At 40.9% G+C, this 20936-nt stretch overlaps 1 protein-coding gene across 1 annotated transcript in view; it reads right to left on the reverse strand.

The window, feature by feature from the left end:
* The window catches only part of hydin (HYDIN axonemal central pair apparatus protein), a 262192-nt gene that overhangs the window by 101517 nt on the left and 139739 nt on the right, over positions 1-20936 (reverse strand). The window contains exons 24-29 of the mRNA XM_063004123.1: positions 10971-11229; positions 8361-8570; positions 6622-6762; positions 4679-4853; positions 2693-2823; positions 2403-2542 (exon numbers count right to left, since the gene is read on the reverse strand). Of these exons, the coding sequence (XP_062860193.1) occupies positions 2403-2542; positions 2693-2823; positions 4679-4853; positions 6622-6762; positions 8361-8570; positions 10971-11229 (1056 nt within the window). The remainder of the gene's footprint in view (positions 1-2402; positions 2543-2692; positions 2824-4678; positions 4854-6621; positions 6763-8360; positions 8571-10970; positions 11230-20936) is intronic.

Below are 20936 nucleotides of genomic sequence, written 5' to 3' on the forward strand. Positions count from 1 at the left end.
CTGCTGCACTCATGCAGCCCCAGACCATGGCATTCCCACCACCATGCTTGACTGTAGGCATGACACACTTATCTTTGTACTCCTCACCTGATTGCCGCCACACATGCTTGAGACCATCTGAACCAAACAAATTAATCTTGGTCTCATCAGACCATAGGACATGGTTCCAGTAATCCATGTCCTTTGTTGACATGTCTTCAGCAAACTGCGGGCTTTCTTGTGTAGAGACTTCAGAAGAGGCTTCCTTCTGGGGTGACAGCCATGCAGACCAATTTGATGTAGTGTGCGGCGTATGGTCTGAGCACTGACAGGCTGACCCCCACCTTTTCAATCTCTGCAGCAATGCTGACAGCACTCCTGCGCCTATCTTTCAAAGACAGCAGTTGGATGTGACGCTGAGCACGTGCACTCAGCTTCTTTGGACGACCAACGCGAGGTCTGTTCTGAGTGGACCCTGCTCTTTTAAAACGCTGGATGATCTTGGCCACTGTGCTGCAGCTCAGTTTCAGGGTGTTGGCAATCTTCTTGTAGCCTTGGCCATCTTCATGTAGCGCAACAATTCGTCTTTTAAGATCCTCAGACAGTTCTTTGCCATGAGGTGCCATGTTGGAACTTTCAGTGACCAGTATGAGAGAGTGTGAGAGCTGTACTACTAAATTGAACACACCTGCTCCCTATGCACACCTGAGACCTAGTAACACTAACGAGTCACATGACATTTTGGAGGGAAAATGACAAGCAGTGCTCAATTTGGACATTTAGGGGTGTAGTCTCTTAGGGGTGTACTCACTTTTGTTGCCGGTGGTTTAGACATTAATGGCTGTGTATTGAGTTATTTTGAGGGAAGAATAAATTTACACTGTTATATAAGCTGCACACAGACTACTTTTCATTGTGTCAAAGTGTCATTTTGTCAGTGTTGTCCCATAAAAAGATATACTTAAATATCTGCAGAAATGTGAGGGGTGTACTCACTTTTGTGATACACTGTATATATATATATTATTTATAATTGACTTAGGGAACTTGAGTGGCACAGTGGTCTACTACATAAGCCCACCACCACTGAGATCTGGGTTTGAATCTCAGAGATACTATGGGCCTGCTAGGCGTCAACACAAACATGATTTCCCGAGGGGGGGGATGCCCAAAGCTCTGTGATGTACTGGCATCCTGGCTATAGAATTCCTGCCTTGCACCCAGTGTTTCCCGGTAAATGTGAAACCACTGTGACATTGACACAGGGTGTGGCACATAAACATGGCTAGGAGCTCCAGAAGCACAGGGAATCTTAGCAGTGCTGTTGGTCTGATGACATGACTGGCTATGTCCAAAGCCCTGCGATGGACTGGTGATGCTGTCCAGGGTATTTCTGCCTTGCGCCCTGTGTTTCCACATTAAACTGGGCCAATCACAACCCTGTCCAGGGTATCTCAGAGATACTATCGGCCTGCTAGGTGTCTACACAAACATGATTGGCTGAGCAGGGGTGGCCAAAGCCTGGCAAACTGATTATTAGGCTTGTATTATCAGAAACAAGAAGAGGAAAAAAGTTGTGACTTTTAGTAAGGATTTTGCAACAGTCCCCAGACTAAACAAAATATTTACTATGTTAATAACATAGTTTGCTGTTTATTATCATTGGTCAACAATTCAAGTTCCCATTTTTTGTTCCCGTAGCATGACAGTGTATTAATATAGTGTAAATAAACCTTAATATTTGCTAAGTATTAATAAGAAGCATTTTGCCCACATTATATATTATATGTTTGTAAATATCAAGGTATAAAAAATTTTCTTATAAAAATTATACGTTTTTATAATTAGAATAAATTCGAGTTTGAATCTCAGCTCTGCTACCGGTCACCTGGGTGCCTCCCAGCAGGCACAGTTGGCAGTGCCTGCAGCAGACAAAATTGGCAACCAGTCTGCTGGGTGGTAAAAGACCAGACTAAAAAAGGCGTTGGATCTTTGACGCTGTGTAAGGACCTTGGTAAGTAGCGCAAGGCTGTACAGAAGTGGAGGAACGCAGAGATCGGTGCGTGACTCTCCATGTGCGAGACTGGCATCACACACAAATCCACCAAAGTATGGGTGAATGAAAAGGGGTTTGGTAGACCGCACACACATCAGAGGGATCGTGTCAGGCAAATATACCATCCTCAGATGCGATAGGGGTGCCCAGCAGGGGAAGACTAATTGGCTATGCTGAATTGAGAGAGAAAAACCAAAATAAATAACTCAAATCTTGCAATTATAGAAAAAATTATAATATTCTTCTAGCCACACAACCAACAATTAATAATGTTTCAGTATCAGCATGTTGTGGCATGCATTTCCTTACTTCCACTTTCTCTCCAATTAAAATAAAGATCTTAAGAAATGTCTAAATTTGGTTTTACCTGCTGAGCTTTTTGCGCCATCTGCTAGTACTGGATCCAGGTGTTTCTCTCTGCTCATAGTCTCTGTGGGACATCTCAGTAGCTTTGGCGTTTTCTAAAACTAGAAGCCTTTCAACTTCCATCTGGAGCAATGCATCATACTGTACACATGCACACAATCAAACATGCTGTATATAATAATCAGCGTTTTATTTTGGTTCATTTGCAATATGACACCTTCATATGATGAAACAGGTCTTCACCATGAGCAGGATAATTTGGAATGAAACAGGAAGGTGCAGAGTACTCACTGTGGGAATGCAGTCCAGTTCACACAGTTCACCGTTTCCAGTGGCAGGTCTACTCAGCATGTCTTCTCTTTGATGCTCATGTTCGATTGCCTCCTTGGCCTCTTTCAGCACTGAGCTATAATGCTCCTCATCTATAAAAATAAACAAAATCATTCATCCCTACACCATTAAGTGTCATTGCAGTGAAAAAAAGAAATACAGTTGGATGGATCATATTTAATGTACAGTATTTTCCCCATTTGTTTAATATTTTGTTGCTAGATGGACCATAATGATGTAGTGATTCTAATGTCTGAAGATATACAAATTCCAGTCCAGTGTTCAGACTGTTTAAAGGCAGTGGTAGAAAAATAACAAACAGTGATGTGACGTGATGTAAACGTTAAAGCAATGCTAGTCAAATAAAACAGCATTAAAACATTTTTAAATGTACACACAATAAGTGCCCAGGTGGCACAGTGGGATATTACGCTACCAGCAGAGAGATTCTGAACACCCCGGTTCAAATCTAGACTCTGCTACCGGTCGGCTGGGCGCCATCTAGTGGACACAATTGGCAGTGACTGCAGCAGACACAAATTGGCCACCGTATCTGCTGGGTGTGAAAATGACTGGACCAAGTGGGTGAGGTCTTCAAACGCTGTGCAAGTACCCTGGTTAGCAGACCGAGGTGCCTGAGCAGAAGCGGAGGGCATGTAAGCAGCAATATACCCTCATTGAACACAATCAGGGATCCATATATACAGTGTATCACAAAAGTGAGTACACCCCTCACATTTCTGCAGATATTTAAGTATATCTTTTCATGGGACAACACTGACAAAATGACACTTTGACACAATGAAAAGTAGTCTGTGTGCAGCTTATATAACAGTGTAAATTTATTCTTCCCTCAAAATAACTCAATATACAGCCATTAATGTCTAAACCACCGCCAACAAAAGTGAGTACACCCCTTAGTAAATGTTCCTGAAGTGTCAATATTTTGTGTGGCCACCACAAAATAGGGGGGAGAGGGGAGGGGGGAGGGTGGTGAGAGGGTCATTGTGTAGAGGGAGGATATACATCACATATAATAATAAGGAGATAATAATATAAGCAAAACAAAAAAGGGGGGGGGGGGGGGGTGAGAGTGGACATAAAAGAAAAAAAAAAAAGAAAAGAAAGAAAAAAAAAAAAGACCCTAAATCTGTCTTGTCTTATCTCTGTGTGTGTGTGTGTGTGTGTGTGTGTATGCGCGTGTGTGTGTGTGTGTATGCGTGTGTATTTCTTTATAATTATAATGAATTATAATGAATTATTAAATGGTAGGAATTATAATCAAACCGTTTTCCCATCAAAACCAATTCAGGAATCTCAGTTGGCTGGACGCCCCCGAGCAGGCACAGTTGGCAGTACCTGCAGCAGACAAAATGGGCCACTAGTCTGCTGGGTGGTAAAAGACCAGACTAAAAATGGGTGGGGTCGTTGACCCTGTGTAAGGACACTAGTTAGTAGCCAGAGGCTGTACAGAAGTGGAGGAACACGGAGATCAGAACATGACTCTGCATGAGACTGGCCTCACATGCAAATCCACCACAGTATGGGTGAATATGCACAGTATGGGTTTACTGCACACACATCGGAGGGAGCGTGTGTCAGGGAAATATACCCTCCTCAGCTGCGATAGGGGTCCCCCAGCAGCGGAGGACTAATTGGCTATGCTAAACTGGGAGAAAAAGGGAAAATGCATTAATAAAATACAAGAAAAAATCTAAATAAATACAAGAAAAAACAAAACAAAACTAATTATATTCTTCTATACCAGGTTAGAAATGTGCTTTTAAAAGTTGTAAAAAGGCCCAGGTTAGGAGACAGATCCAAAAAGAGACTAACTATCCCTCTGATTATTATCAGAGCATTAATATGAAGTGGAAAGTAGATGGACTAATCAACACCTTGACTATATCAGTATATGGTCAGCAGCATTGGTCAGTGAGCTCTTACTCAGACTTCTGGGTAGGTCCAGGCACACTCTAGGAAAGATGCCCTCTCCTCTCAGTGTGATAGTTTCTAGAGGAAGAAAAGCCACCTGTATTTGGAAAGTCTTCTGGAAAACCTCTGGGATTCCGGGAAGGTAGTAGACAGTGAGTTTGATTTCCTCATTTGCCTTAACGTGACCCTTTAGATGAGACACAGCATAAACATAAACATAACTATCAGATACATGAAGACACACTTCTCTTGCTCTCACAAGTTCAAGTTCCCTATACAGTTCTGCTCATAAGTTTACATACCCTGGCAGAATTTCAGATTTTTTTGGCCATTTTTCAGAGACTATGAATGATAATACAAAAACTTTTATTTTATTCATGGTTAGTGGTTGGGTGAAGCCATTTATTATCAAACAATAGTGTTTGCCCTTTTTAAATCATAATGACAACAGAAACTGTTGAGTTCCTGGGCTCCAGACAGACCCCTGCATGTTTCATCCAGTGCTGCCACTGACGTTGTTGGATTACGAGCCATGGGGAAAGCAAAATAATTATCAAAGGATCTGCAGGAGAAGATAGTTGAACTTTAAAAAACAGGAAAGGGATATTAAAATATATCCAATTAATTGAGAATGCCAATCAGCAGTGTTTAGACTCTGATTAAGAAGTGTAAAATTAGGGATTCTGTTGAAACCAAGCCAAGGTCAGATAGACCAACAAAACTTTCAGCCACAACTGCCAGCAAAATTGTTCGGGATGCAAAGAAAAACCCACAAATAATGTCAGCTGACATACAGGACTCTCTGAAAAAAAGTGGTGTGGCTGTTTCAAGATGCACAATAAGGAGGCACTTGAAGAAAAATGGGCTGCATGGTCGAGTCGCCAGAAGAAAGTCGTTACTACGCCAATGCCACAAAGCAGCCCGTTTACAATATGCCAAACAGCACAGAGACAAACCTCAAAATTTCTGGAACAAAGTTATTTGGAATGATGAGACCAAAATTTACGCTACATTTGGAGAGGAGTCAACAAGGCCTATGATGAAAAGTACACCATCCCTACTGTGAAACACAGAGGTGGATCACTAATGTTCTGGTGATGTGTGAGCTACACAGGCATAGGGAACTTGGTCAAAATTGATGGCAAGATGAAAATACTGGAGGAAAATTTGCACTCGTCGGCCCGGAAGCTGCGCATGGGAAGCACTTGGACATTCCAACATGACAATGATCCAAAACACAAGGCCAAGTCGACCTGTCATTGGCTACAGCAGAAAAAAAGTGAAGGTTCTGGAGTGGCCATCTCAGTCTCCTGACCTCAATATCATTGAGCCACTTTGGGAAGATCTCAAACCTGCAGTTCATGCAAGAATTTACAGGAACTGGAGGCATTTTGCCAAGAAGAATGGGCAGCTTTACCATCTGAAAAAATAAAGTGCCTCATCCACAACCACCACAAAAGACTTCAAGCTGTCATTGATGTTAAAGGAGGCAATACACGGTATTAAGAACTAGGGTTTGTAAACTTTTGATCAGGGTCGTTTGGGTAGTTTCTGTTGTCATTATGATTTAAAAAGAGCAAACACTATTGTTTGATAATAAATGGCTTCACCCAGCCACTAACCATGAATAAAAGAAAAGTTTTTGTATTATCATTCATAGGCCCTGAAAAATGGCCAAAAAAATCACAAATTCTGCCAGGGTATGTAAACGTATGAGCACAACTGTACATGCAGATACTGGCTTTTGTTCTTCATGCTGCTAACAACCTGGATGGTGCTTTTTCTTATTTGGGCCAAAAATATCCCGTTCATGAAATTTATAAACGTATTATTACACATACTGTATATTTATAAATATATTTATAAACAATCTAAAAGGTCAATTCCTGATAAGAATAAATTGGTTGATAAAAACAAAAAAATAAAAGTAAAGAAAAACAATACTGTGATCTCACCATGGCAGGCATGACAAGGGGTTTTCCAGGTAAGACGTCTTTAGATGACACATGCTGATCCTCCAGAAGAGCACTGAAGTCAAAGTCTAATTTTCCTGTGTTTCTCAGAGTGACCTCTGCCTCTACTACATGGTCAAACAGCTGAAAATTTAAAATAGATTATATTTGTAGCTTAATCTTCCTACAATATGAAAAACCAAAGATGCATGCAGAATTTCAGAAATGCTGTTTGGTAGGAGTTCACACGGAATGTCTCAATGAGCCATGAAGGATTGTATGGAGGCATAGATCTGGGGAAGGGTACAGAAACATTTCTGCAGCATTTAGGGTCCCAATGAGCACAGTGGCCTCCATCATCCGTAAATGGAAGAAGTTTGGAACCAACAGGACTTTTCCTAGACCTGGCTGCCCAGATCTGAGCAATCGGGATAGAAGGGCGCAGAGAGGTGACCAAGAACCTGATGGTCACTCTGACAGAGCTCCAGCGTTGCTCTGTGAAGAGAGAGAAGAACCTTCCAGAAAGACAACCATTTCTGCAGCACTCTACCAATCAGGCCTGTATGGTAGAGTGGCCAGACGGAAGCCTCTCCTCAGTAAAAGGCACATGACAGCCCGTCTAGAGTTTGCCAAAAGGCACCTGAAGGACTCTCAGACCTTGAGAAACAAAATTCTCTGGTCTGATGAAACAAAGATTAAACTCTTTGGCCTGAATGCCAAGCGTCATGTCTGGAGGAAACCAGGCACCGCTCATCACCTAGCCAATACCATTTCTACAGTGAAGAATGGTGGTGGCAGCATCATGCTGTGGGGATGTCTTTCGGCAACAGGAACTAGGAGACTAGTCAGGGTCGAGGGAAAGATGACTGCAGCAATGTACAGAGACATCCTTGATGATAACCTGCTCCAGAGTGCTCTGGACCTCAGACTGGGGTGAAGGTTCATCTTTCAACAGGACAACGACGCTAAGCACACAGCCAAGATAACAAAGGAGTGGCTTCAGGGCAACTTTGTGAATGTCCTTGAGTGGCCCAGCCTGAGCCCAGACTTGAACCTGATTGAACATCTCTGGAGAGATCTGAAAATGGCTGTGCACCGATGCTCCCCATCCAACCTGATGGAGCTTGAGAGGTTTAGCATAGAAGAATGGAAGAAACTGCCCAAAAATAGGTGTGCCAGGCTTGTAGCATCATACTCAAAAAGACTTGAGGCTGTAATTGCTGCCAAAGGTGCTTCAACAAAGTATTGAGCAAAGGATGTGGAAAAAGTGAAGCGCTGTGAATTCTTTCCAAATGCACCTTAATGTTAAGGGCTCTTCTTCACAGCTTAATCATTTATTTACATTACTTTAATCATGTTTATTATAATGTTTTATTGTAAAGCACAGTCTCAGTCCTTACAGTAAAATACTGTCAGAATAAATGCAGAAAAAAGTGTGGCAGCTATTTACATTTACATTTTCAGCATTTAGCAGACGCTTTTATCCAAAGCGACTTACACAATGAGCGGAACACGATGAGCAATTGAGGGTTAAGGGCCTTGCTCAAGGACCCAACAGTGGCAACTTGGTGGTGGCGGGGCTTGAACCGGCAACCTTCTGTTTACTAGTCCAGTACCTTAACCACTGAGCTATCACTGGCCTTACGAGCTATATTATGTACCTGTACACTTAGTTAACATCGAGTATTACCCCAGTCTAAAACCAAACACTAGTTATAAAGCATACAATTCAAAACATTCACCTGATGGCCAAAGTCAATCTCAGTTGTGTCCAGAGTATAGGTGACCAGGGAAGCTTCTCCCTTCAGAGTGATCTCATATGTAGGGCCTTCCTTCACCTTGCACAACGCTAGCACTTGAGCACTGATATCAGAATGCCCATAGAATGAAAATGTTACTAGCTGACTATCACCAGGCTGCAGCACCCCATATATTGGCAAGATATCAAATATCTAAAGGAGACAGAAAATGAAAACAAGACAGAAGGAAAGAGTGAACTATTCAGACATTTATTCACAGACATGATTTTGATTATTTCTGATTTCAATTTAAAATTAAATGCATTTTTGTGATACTCTCCCCAGTGAGAAGCCCATAATTACTTCCCTGTGCCTCTTCCAGTGATAACCACTGTGTAATATCTACAATATTTTAACTAAATGTCATTCAGAATGCCAATTCAACAAGTATTTAATATATATAATAAGTTTCTAGTCACACTTCTACTTTCTTTCTATCCCACAGTCGTTATGTTGAATGTTTAACATTTATTTACTATTAATCTATTTAATAAATAAAACTTTAAATGATTTAAATTACAACAAGATGTTACACTGGTAAAACTGCAGTAAAGTACAGTATATGTACACATTACATACAACCCCAAATCAGAAAAAGTTGGGACAGTATGGAAAATGCAAAGTGTTCCTTAAATGTGAAGTACTTTAAATGTACTTTGACTTTTATTAGATTGCAGACAGTTTGAACCCAAGATATTTCATGTTTTGTCTGGTCAACTTCATTTCATTTATTAATATACCTCCATTCTTGCATTACAGGCCTGCAACACATTCCAAAAAAAGTTGGGACAGGGGCAATTTAGGACTAGTAATGAGGTGAACTAAACTAAATAATGATGTGATTCCAAACAGGTGATGTCAACAGGTGATTGTAATCATGGTTTGGTACAAAAGCAGCATCCAGGAAAGGCTGAGTCTTTGATAAGCAAAGATGATCAGAGGATCTCCAGTTTGTCAACAAATGTGTGAGAAAATGATTGAAATGTTTAAAAACAATGTACCTCAAAGAACGATTGGAAGGGATTTGCATATTTCTCCCTCTACAGTGCATAATATCATTAAACCATTCAAGGAATCTGGAGGAATTTCAGTGAGTAATGCATTAATGCAGAAAAGTAGATTGAGATCTTAGAGCAACATATGCTGCCTTCAAGACGTCATCTTTTTCAGGGACGTCCATGCAGTTTTCAACAAGACGATGCAAAACCACATGCTGCACACATTACAAAGGCATGTCTGTGGAACAAGAGGGTACGGGTACTGGACTGACCTTCCTGCAGTCCTGACCTGTCCCCAATAGAAAATGTGTGGAGAATTTTTAAATGAAAAATGCGACAACGACGACCCCGTACTGTTGCACATCTTAACGTGTTTGCAGGAAGAATGAGACAAAATAAAAGCTGAAACACTGAATCACTTGGTATCCTCGGTGCCAAAACGTCTTTTAAGTGTGGTGAAAAGGAATGGCAACATTACAAAGTGGTAAATGCTTTACTTTACTGCTTTACTGAAATGCAGGAATGGATGTTTATTAATAAATGAAATTTGAGCAAATAAATCATGAAATATCTCAGGTTCATCCTGTCTGCATCAAATAAAAGTCAAAGTGAATGTAGGAAAGTCTGTTTTTATTATTTGCATTTTCCATGCTGTCCCAACTTTTTCTGATTTGGGGTTGTACTTATTAAATGCTTATTAAATTATCAATCTGCTTTAGAAGTTTATATTTTATATTTGATTTTTTTTGCTACTTAAAGTTGTTTTTTAAAGAGATACACCAGAGCCAATTTAAAGACACCCAAAGAGCCCCAACAGCACTACTTAGGAAAACCTTGGCAACTTCTGAGGCATGAATTGCACTCAGGTAATTTCCATAATCTGATTGGGCTCCAAAAATGGCATTAATGTGGCTGTGTATTACAAGACATGAATAACTTTGCATTTATACACTAATATGTGTGTTTTTTTGTTTGATGACTACTCCACAATTATAGGCCCCCTTAAAATTATCACTTATATTCTTTTGGTTCATTTTCAGTCAGGAAACTGGGCTATGATAATGTTTACTCACTATCTTAACTGCTTATCCAATCAGGGTTGCGGGGTTGGGCTTGGGAGAGTGCTGGAGCCTATACCAGCTTTTCAATGGGCACACAGTAACACCCTGGACGGGGCGCCAATCCATCACAGGGCAGACATACATACACACACCCATTCACCTATAGGGCAATTCAGTGTCTCCAATTAGCCTGACTTGCATGTTTTTGGACTGTGGGAGGAAACCGGAGCTCCTGTAGGAAACCCACGCAGACACGGGGAGAACATGCAAACTTCGCACAGAACGGAGCCGGACCACCCCGCCTGGGGATCGAACCCAGGACCTTCTTGCTGTGAGACGACAGTGCTACCCACTGAGCCACCATGCCGCCCTTAATGATAGTTTATTGTACAAAATATAATTTACTACTGCATTTGGGCCCAAGAAAGTCTTTTGTACCAACCAAGTAAAAAGAATAACAATTAATAAATGTAATATTGACTGAATACACATACCTCCTCCACACCTACACTATGTGTCTCATCAGCTATCGGACTGGTTATGCTAAGCTCCGGCTCGGTTGCAGTGAGCTTTTGTGCTGAGGATGCTACACTGTTGTCCCAGCCATGGTTAAGCACTTCATTTGGTCCAACAATATCTGTTCCAGAAGTTAGCTGTAGCACATCTGGGGATTTTCTCTCCCCTGATGTCACAGTTTCTTGGTTCAACTTGTCACTGTCTTTTCCCAACTGAGCGTTAGTGAAACTAGCTTGCCTGGGAACGAAATAAACATACCAAAGGCTTTATTAATTACATTAAAGTACATTGAATGACATTCCCAGACTTTTTTCTGTTTTGATCCTGTCTGTGGTCCACCAGTCAAGCTAGAAAGGACTATTTCTCATAAGGTGTCCACAGGATAGGAAGAAGATGGAACTGTAATAGATCAAAAAGACCCAGGTGTAATCTAGATAAGTGAATAATACATATTCTCAGCACAAAACGAATCAGTCAAACAAGCATTCAAAACAAGGGATTGAATTACAGAGCAACACACATTGGAGAGGAATACAATTCCATATGAGAATTGTATTAATTAAATTGTTTTAATTAAATTGTAAAATGTAATTAAAACAGAAATATGTGAAGATGTTGATTCTATTGAAACTTTATTTAAGTGACATAAGTTCAGATAAATTACTTATAATGTTTTGCTGACCAACATGTTTGTATTTTGTAAATATAAACAAATTGTGAATGCTGCCAAGGTCTCTGGGCCCAAGCTATTATTATAATTATTATAATAAATACAAAAGACATTTAAGACATCTAAAAAAAGTAATTAAGAGAGACAAGACTAGAGACAAGTGTAGTGATGGCCAGTAAATGGTACCGAGTAAATGATAGATGAGGTAAAAAACATATTCTAATATACAGTTAGCAGCGTAGCGTTTTTTATAGCAGCAAAGATATAAAAAGAGTAAGGTGCAAAAATGCAATATTGTGCAAATTGCAATATTGTGCAAAGATGCAAGTAATACAGTCACTAAGTAGATGTATGTGTTGAAGTTGTCAGAGTCCAGGGAACAAGACTGTGTTGGTTGTGTCTGTGGTCGTGTGTGTGTGCAAGTGTGTGTGTGTGTGTTTGCAATTGTGTGTGTGTGTGTGCATGTGCAAGTGTGTGTGTGTGCATGTGCAAGTGTGTGTGTGTGTGCAATTGTGTGTATGTGTGTGCATGTGCAAGTGTGAGTGAGTATTTGTGCAAGTTTGAGTGTGTGTGTAGAGTGTGTGTGTATGTTTGTATGAGTGTGTGTATATATATGTGTGATTAATTTGGTGAATAGTAGGAAACCCCCGGAACAGGTCGCCAGTCCATCACAGGGTAAACACACACACACACACACACACACAGCAGTTTTAGTAGCTACTGTTAACCTGACTGCATGTCTTTGAACTGTGGGAGGAAACCCACGCAGACACAGGGAGAACAAGCAAATGCCACACAGAAAGCACCAAGACTGCTCCACCTAGAAATAGAACCCACAACTTTCTTGCTGTTAGGTGACAGTGCTACCCACCAAGCCACCATGCCACTCTTATTATTATTAATCCTTATAAAACATTCTGCCTTCTGTTTGGATTTAAGCTTCCTAATGGCTTGTTCATTGGTCCTATACTTGTATTCACTCATCTTGTTGGTGGGCATCCTCTTCCTTTTTTTTACCTTTAACCATTCCAAGCATAACTGTCTTTTCCAATGTACTGTTTCTTCTCATAATGTGTTGAAAAATAAGATCTGGGCTATAAGTAAGAGGAAAGGTTTGATTTGATCGAGATAGTCAAAAGACAAATAAGTCAGGTAACACTGTAAAATACGTTGGTGGTAGCGTCATGGTACAGGGACGTGTCTGACCTTATAAAATATATGGTTTATAGCAGTGGTCTCCAACCCATTTTGAACCACGGACCGGTTTCATATAAGATATAATTTAACGGACCGGTGGGGGCGGGGGGAGCAATACTACTCACGAATGAGCTTTTTTCGCTGCAATGAGACACTGCTCCCACCTAGGGGTGATTAGAAACAATAACACCTGTAAAAAAAAGTTGTGTTTTCATTGCTGATGCTGTAGCGATCTCTAATTATTTATTCTTTCTGTGCGGTACCGGTCTGCGACCCAGTGGTTGGGGACCACTGGTTTATAGTACAGAGAAATATTAAATAAAAACATGCTCCACTTTGCTAAACAATTTCAACTGCAAAGAAAGAGAAAATGATCTGGAGCCTACCTGAACCTGAAAGCTCTGAGTGCAAGGCATAAACACACCCTGAACAGTGTATCACATCACATCGTATACAATAATACAGTTATTATGATTTAAAGAGCCTCAATAGCATGTTGTTTTTCAGAGGGACAACAGGGGGCAGTATTATATGAGGAATCAGATTTATGAACGCTGTACCACTTACACAGAGTAGGTATCATTTACCATGTACAATAAATTATGTTATTTCAAAAAAAGCAGGGAAAGAAACACTCATCCATGGTTTTTCCTAGTAGTTAATTTCAAACGTTTCTCTCTCTTAGTTTCTGACCCACTGCTCTGGTAGATTCATGATTGTCATATCACTTATTCTCAGGAATCTGTGTCAACAGCAAATAAGCAAAATCGATTGATTGGTAATCAATCAAACAAATGAATCATGTGCCCTTAATGCAGCTCACTCCACCTATTATTCTACCATTATAAATTAACACCAAGCTCAAAACAATACATCAACTGCTCCAAATACTTCTGATCAGTGCCAAGCCTTACTAACATTCTTTCAGAACACAGTGTCTAAAATATATGAATACTTCCATGCGGTACCCCAACCCTTCTGCACCTCTACATGCCTCCTCGGAGACTGAGGTCATCTGATGACTCTCCTCAATGGGAGGCAGATCTTTTAGTGCTGCTGCCCCAAAGCTCTGGAACTCATTGACTCAATCTAATTAAGTCACTCTTGAAGGGGCAAGAAGGTCCTGGGTTTGATCCCCAGGTGGGGCGGTCCGGGTCCTTTCTGTGTGGAGTTTGCATGTTCTCCCCGTGTCCACGTGGGTTTCCTCTGGGAGCTCTGGTTTCCTCCCACAGTCCAAAACATGCAAGTGAGATGAATTGGAGACACTAAATTGTCCAAGACTGTGTTCGATATAACCTTGTGAACTGATGAACCTTGTGTAATGTTTGTTTGTTTATTAGGATTTTAACGTCATGTTTTACACTTTTGGTTACATTTATGACAGAAATGGTAGTCACTCATTACACAAGATTCATCAGTTCACAAGGTTATATCGAACACAGTCGTGGATAATTTTGTATCTCCAATTCACCTCACTTGCAAGTCTTTGGACTGTGGGAGGAAACCGGAGCACCCGGAGGAAACCCACGCGGACACAGGGAGAACATGCAAACTCCACACAGAAAGGACCCGGACCGCCCCACCTGGGGATCGAACCCAGGACCTTCTTGCTGTGAGGCAACAGTGCTACCCACCGAGTCACCGTGCCACCCCCCTTGTGTAATGAGTAACTACCATTTCTGTCATGAATGTAACCAAAAGTGTAAAACATGACGTTAAAATCCTAATAAACAAACAAACACTCTTGAAGACTTTATTTTGTTTTACCAATTAATCAAACAACAAAATGGTAACGATTTTATTTGAAATTCAAAGCTTAAGCATTATATGTAGGTAAAGCTAATCAAGTGTGCATCCCAAACTGCACATCGGGCACCTAAAGGAATGGCAGTCTAGTGCAAAATCAATGGTGTCATAAATATTACGACATACTCTTTAGTACAGTAGTATACCGTTTGTGATCATTTGAAATTGACTTATATTTTGTTTACAGTGCTGCATTTTAACTTAAATGTGTTTCTTTCACAGGAGGCGGCACAGTGGCTCGGTGGATATCAAAACCAGGACCTTCTTGCTGTGAGGCCATAGGTACCGCAAGAAGGTCCTGGGTTCGATTTCCAGGTGGTCTGTGTATTTTCTGTGTGGAGTTTGCATGTTCTCCCTGTGTCTGTGTGGGTTTCCTCCGGGTGCTCCGGTTTCCTCCACAGTACAACAAATGTGTAAAAGTAAAAAGTTAAAGTACGGTGAATCGGAGATACAAAACTGTATACGACTGTGTTTGACATTAAAGACCTGAACTGATAAATCTTGTGTAACCAGTAACTACCTGTTCTGTCATGAATGTGACCAGTTTGTAAATCATGACGTTAAAAATCCATCCTACTAAAATAATATAAAATAAATTTCCATTCATAGTGTTTAGGAGCATAAAATCACATGTATAATTTATGTTTATTAGAAAACATGAAATTTTGTTACCAAAAGTTCTAACTTCAAAAAGACACATCACCTCTCCAGAAATAAAATAAAGTAGTAGAAAACCCACTTAATTATTAAGGCTAACATACTGCATATGTACAGCAGGGCAGTGGCGTAACTAGGAGCTCATGGGCCCCAGTGCAAAAAACATTTTGGGCCCCCTCAACAAATTTCAGAGAGACAGACAGATACATGTATTCTGATTTCTAGTGGTGTGCGATACTGCAAAATTTGGTATTGATCCGATACCAAGTAATTACAGGGCCAGTTTCGCCGATATCGATCCGATACCGATACTTTTTACTTATAAAGCAGCTTATTTATTTTTATGCAGGGAAGAGCAGTGTGTCATGATTTATGAAGTGAATGTATCATCAGTATGCTATATTAAATAATAATAAATGAGTTTGTGTTCATTAGTTAATCATGTGCATGTGAAAACCCACTACAGTTTTTAGGTGAATAAAAAGTAATTTTATTAATGTAATAAACTTTAATGAAGTCTGGGGTTTTTGTTGAGAAACAATTATATAATAAGAAAACATAATCCCTACTCTCACTGCACTCTCTGGCTTTTTGTAAAATAGTACAGAAAATGTTAAAAAACGTCAATTCTGTTTTTAAGTAAAAGGTTTTTGTTCATAAAAAATGATATAATTAAACTAAATTAATTCCTTTCACTGCACTTCTTATCTGGCTTAAAACAAAGTACAGTACAACATTATAACTGAAGAACAAATGTTTTAAAACTTGTTTTTAATTTACTGATGAAAATATCCACTTTTCTCTCTGCCTCTCACTGCTGTGTGTATTTTCTCTGTGTTGCTTAGTCACGTGACGGCACGACAATAAAACACAGAGGAGCAGGGAGGAGTAAACATCTACTTTTGGATAAAACAGGAGGAACGTACTGAATGTAGCGGAGAAAAAACTGAAACTAAAGTATCGATCCCATCACGCTAGAATCGATCTGATTCCGATACCAACGTTGGTATCGATACTATCGATATTTGGATCGATCCGCCCACCACTACTGATTTCTGATTCAGTGTCTTTTAGTTATTTTAACATTTTACTTAAAGAAAATATTGTATTATAATAATAACAACCTGGCGAGTGCAGCCAATGGGGGGAAGTGCGGTTGGGGGGTATTATGTCGTGAAGGGCCCCCTCCTGCCATGGGCCCCAGTGCACCTGTTCCCCCTGCCCTGGTTTTTATGCACTTTACTATTTGGGGGTTATACTAGCCGTCACTCTGCTGGCAAAGCTTTCCACAATATTTTGAAGTGTTTCAGTAAGAACTGTAATTGAGGTTCAAAAAGTGTTCATAAAGGTGTTCAATAAGAATGAAAGAAAGTCCAAACTGTTCTCACAGAGTTGGAGACATTTGATTAATTTTACATAATTAAGTTTATACACCTGAAGCAATAGCTGTAGCTGATTCTCTATAAATTATTTAAAAATTATGTAGGGTGTCCACATACTTTTGACCATACAGTGTATTTCTCTGTAGTGTACCAGAAACTGCAGCATAGCTAATTACAAAGCCATAAATTTTAAGTAGTCTCAATTTAAATCTAATACTGTGAGATCAACTGCAGCTTAGCAATTAAGGTTCTGCTTGTAATTACACTGATCAGCCATAGCAACTCCTTGTTTCTACACTTACTGTCCATTTAGAAGCACTTTGTAGTTCTACCATTACTGACTGTAGTCCATCTGTTTCTCTGCATCCTTTTTTACCCCCCTTTCATGCTGTTCTTCAATGGTCAGGACCCCCACAGAGCAGGTATTAATTAGATAGTGGATCATTCTCAGCACTGCAGTGACAATGACATGGTGGTGGTCTGTTAGTGTGTGTTGTGCTGGTATGAGTGGATCAGACACAGCAGTGCTGCTGGAGTTTTTAAATACCGTGTCTACTCACTGTCCACTCTATTAGACACTCCTACCTAGTTGGTTGACATTGTAGATGTAAAGTCAGAGACGATCACTCATCTATTGCTGCTGTTTGAGTTGGTCATCTGCTAGACCTTCATCAGTGGTCACAGGACGCTGCCCATGGGGCGCTGTTGGCTGGATGTTTTTGGTTGGTGGACTATTCTTAGTCCAGCAGTGACAGTGAGGTGTTTAAAAACTCCATCAGTGGTGCTGTGTCTGATCCACTCATACCAGCACAACACACCACCACCATGTCAGTGTCACTGCAGTGCTGAGAATGCTCTGTAGTGGTCCTGACCATTGAAGAGCAGCATAAAAGGGGGCTAACAAAGCATGCAGAGAAACAGATGGACTACAGTCAGTAATTGTAGAACTACAAAGTGCTTCTATATGGTACGAGGAGCTGATAAAATGGACAGTGAGTGTAGAAACAAGGAGGTGGTTTTAGTGTTATGGCTGATCAGTGTATATGGTCATTGGTTTTAGCCCCTTCATTGCCAGGTTTCCACTATTAACTATCAACACAACTCAGTAAAATGCTGCAATGATGGTACATGTGCAGTGGATTTAATTATCAGCAGGCTTTTCATTAGCAGGTAAGCCAATGCATGCAGAACGCTTGCCAGTATTGACAAAGAAGGTCTTGGCAGTCTTAGATGGCTATACTGATGGGTGGCACAAAAGAGATGTGGGGAATGATTAATCACTGGTCAGCACTCTGGTTCCACACAGAGCGCTATTGATCTGTTAGAGCTGGGACATGGCATATGCTAGAGTACAATTAAAAATCATAAAAACAGTACTCAGAGCCACCAGAGCTGGCTCGCTTTCGACAGATGAGATCTAAAATGGCTTTGCGTGCTGCTGTGGACAGCCACAATGGCCATAAGTATGTGTGCAGTGTGTGTTCCAGCTATCTGAAAATAATAACACTGCAGAGGTCTGTAGTTGCTCTACAAGGGAACTGTGAAATGCGTTTCCTGTCCAACATTGATCAAACGGTTATTACAAAGTGTTCTCCAGAGAAAAATACTTATAATCGATAAGCTCAAGTGCCAGTGAACATCAGCAGTGTGAAAGTGCTGACTGTTTTGTTTCATTCTCCCATAAATCATTACCAGCTTATTTAACCATGGCACTTTATTCAATCTCTTCTTATGACCTGCGAGGGTCGACTCGATCTGAATTCTCTCATAGGAATGCCCAGCACTTGAGACACCCTGCAGCACTTACAGCTCTGAATTACAGCAGAGGTCAACATACACTGATCAGCCATAACATTAAAACCACCTCCTTGTTTCTACACTCTCTGTCCATTTTATCAGCTCCGCTTACCATATAGGAGCATCTGTAGTCCATCTGTTTCTCTGCATGCTTTGTTAGCCCCCTTTCATGCTGTTACTCAATGGTCAGGACCCCCACAGGACCTCCACAGAGCAGGTATTATTTGGGTGGTGGATCATTCTCAGCACTGCAGTGACACTGACATGGTGATGGTGTGTTAGTGTGTGTTGTGCTGGTATGAGTGGATAAGACACAGCAGCGCTGATGGAGTTTTTAAACACCTCACTGATGGACTGAGAATAGTCCACCAACCAAATATATCCAGCCAACAGCACACCGTTGGCAGCATCCTGTGATCACTGATAAAGGTCTAGAAGATGACCAACTCAAACAGCAGCAATAGATGAGTGATCGTCTCTGACTTTACATCTACAAGGTGGACCAACTAGGTAGGAGTGTCTAATAGAGTGGACAGTGAGTGGACACAATATTTTAAAGCTCCAGCAGCACTGCTGTGTCTGATCCACTCATACCAGCACAACACACACCAACACACCACCACCGTGTCAGTGTCACTGCAGTGCTGAGAATGATCCACCATCTAAATAATACCTACTCTGTGGTGGTCCTGTGGGGGTCCTTACCATTGAAGAACAGGGTGAAAGCAGGCTAAAAAAGTATGCAGAGCAACAGATGGACTACACTCAGTAATTGTAGAACTACAAAGGGCTTCTATATGGGTAAGTGGAGATGATAAAATATACAGTGAGTGTAGAAACAAGGAGGTGGTTTTAATGTTATGGCTGATCAGTGTAGATGTAGTTTGTGAAGGAAAAATGTTAATTTACACAAGAAGTATTCATACATAATCTATTACTACTTAGAACATGTAGATGTACTTAGGTTAGGGTAGATTGCCAGTAGATTCCAATATTCCAAGAATACTGCTCCAGTAGAATGTTACTGGATGTGGGGGCCTCCAGTGTGCACTTGAGCGGTTTGCAGCCAAGTGTAAAGCGGCAGGTATGCAGATCAGCACCTCAAAGTCTGAGGCCATGGTTATTTCCCAGAAAAAGATGGCATACTGCCTGCGAGTAGGAGGTGAGAACATACCCCAAGTGAAGGAGTTCAAATATCTTGGGTCTTTTCACGACACATGTGATGAAGGATCATGAGGTCGACTGTAGGTTGGGTGTGGTGTCTGCAGTTATGCGGTCACTTTACTGGACCATTGTGGTAAAGAGTGAGCTGAGCTGCAAAGCAAAGCTCTCAATTTATCGGTCAATCTATGTCCCTATCCTCACCTATGGTCACGAGCTTTGGGTAATGACCGAAATAACGAGAGGCTGAAATGAGCTTTCCCTGGCGGGCTGCTGGGCATACTCTCTGTGATCGGGTGAGGAGCTCAGCAATACGGGAGGAGCTCGGAGTAGAACCGCTGCTCCTTCACGTGGAGAGGAGCCAGTTGAGGTGGTTCGGGCATCTGATAAGGATGCTTCCTGGACGCCTCACTTTGGAAGTATACCAGGCACGGCCGACTGGGTGGAGGTCCTGGAGATCTGGTAGAAACGGCGGGGGAGAGAAATGCCTGGGACTCTTTGCTTGCACTGTTGCCACCGCAACCCTGAACGGATAAGCTGAACATATCATGATGATGATGATGGATGTGTATGTGGTGTATATGATAAGAACTGCCTCAATTGCATTGTATGATGTCCAAAACTCAGTTCTAGCTGATTTAGACCAGTTCCTATGCACTAACAGTAAAATCTTCCACTGTCCTACAAGGCCACTGAAGAAAGTATATAAGGGTGTTTATTATTTCCTGTGCTATCACATTTACAGAGCCTCTTTGTAAGACTGTCGGTACGATCCTTCTCTGCAGACAAGATTAAAACTCTTTTCTACTCACAATCCAGTTTTTGAGGTATTTTATTAAAAAGCTGGTGAGCTATCTACATCAGGGGTTTTCAACCTTTTTGGGCATGCGCCCCCTTCCGTGTGCCGACCTTGCACTTGCAGACCCCCCCCCCCCCATCAACCCTCGCACAGAAACCATTGTGAAAGCTCTTGACAAGGTAAAATGATATAGTTAACGTTGTGCACATCATACATACGCAATTTTGCTGATTGAAATATTTACTTTAACCCTTTGATGCACAACCTGGGTCCGACTGAGTTTTTATTTTCTATATCTTTGCAATAAATTAATTTCATCATTCAAGCTTTCATGAATTCCTCAATTAACTTGTTTTTAATCACAAATCCTTATTTCAGTTTTATATTTTTTGTTTTTTTAATAAAAATCATTTTTGTATCACTACCCTTCTAATGCACAACATGGGTGAAAAATGACACTTGTATTTACTATGGA

The sequence above is a fragment of the Trichomycterus rosablanca genome, chromosome 11 (genome assembly GCF_030014385.1).
Source record: "Trichomycterus rosablanca isolate fTriRos1 chromosome 11, fTriRos1.hap1, whole genome shotgun sequence".
Lineage (NCBI taxonomy): Eukaryota > Metazoa > Chordata > Actinopteri > Siluriformes > Trichomycteridae > Trichomycterus > Trichomycterus rosablanca.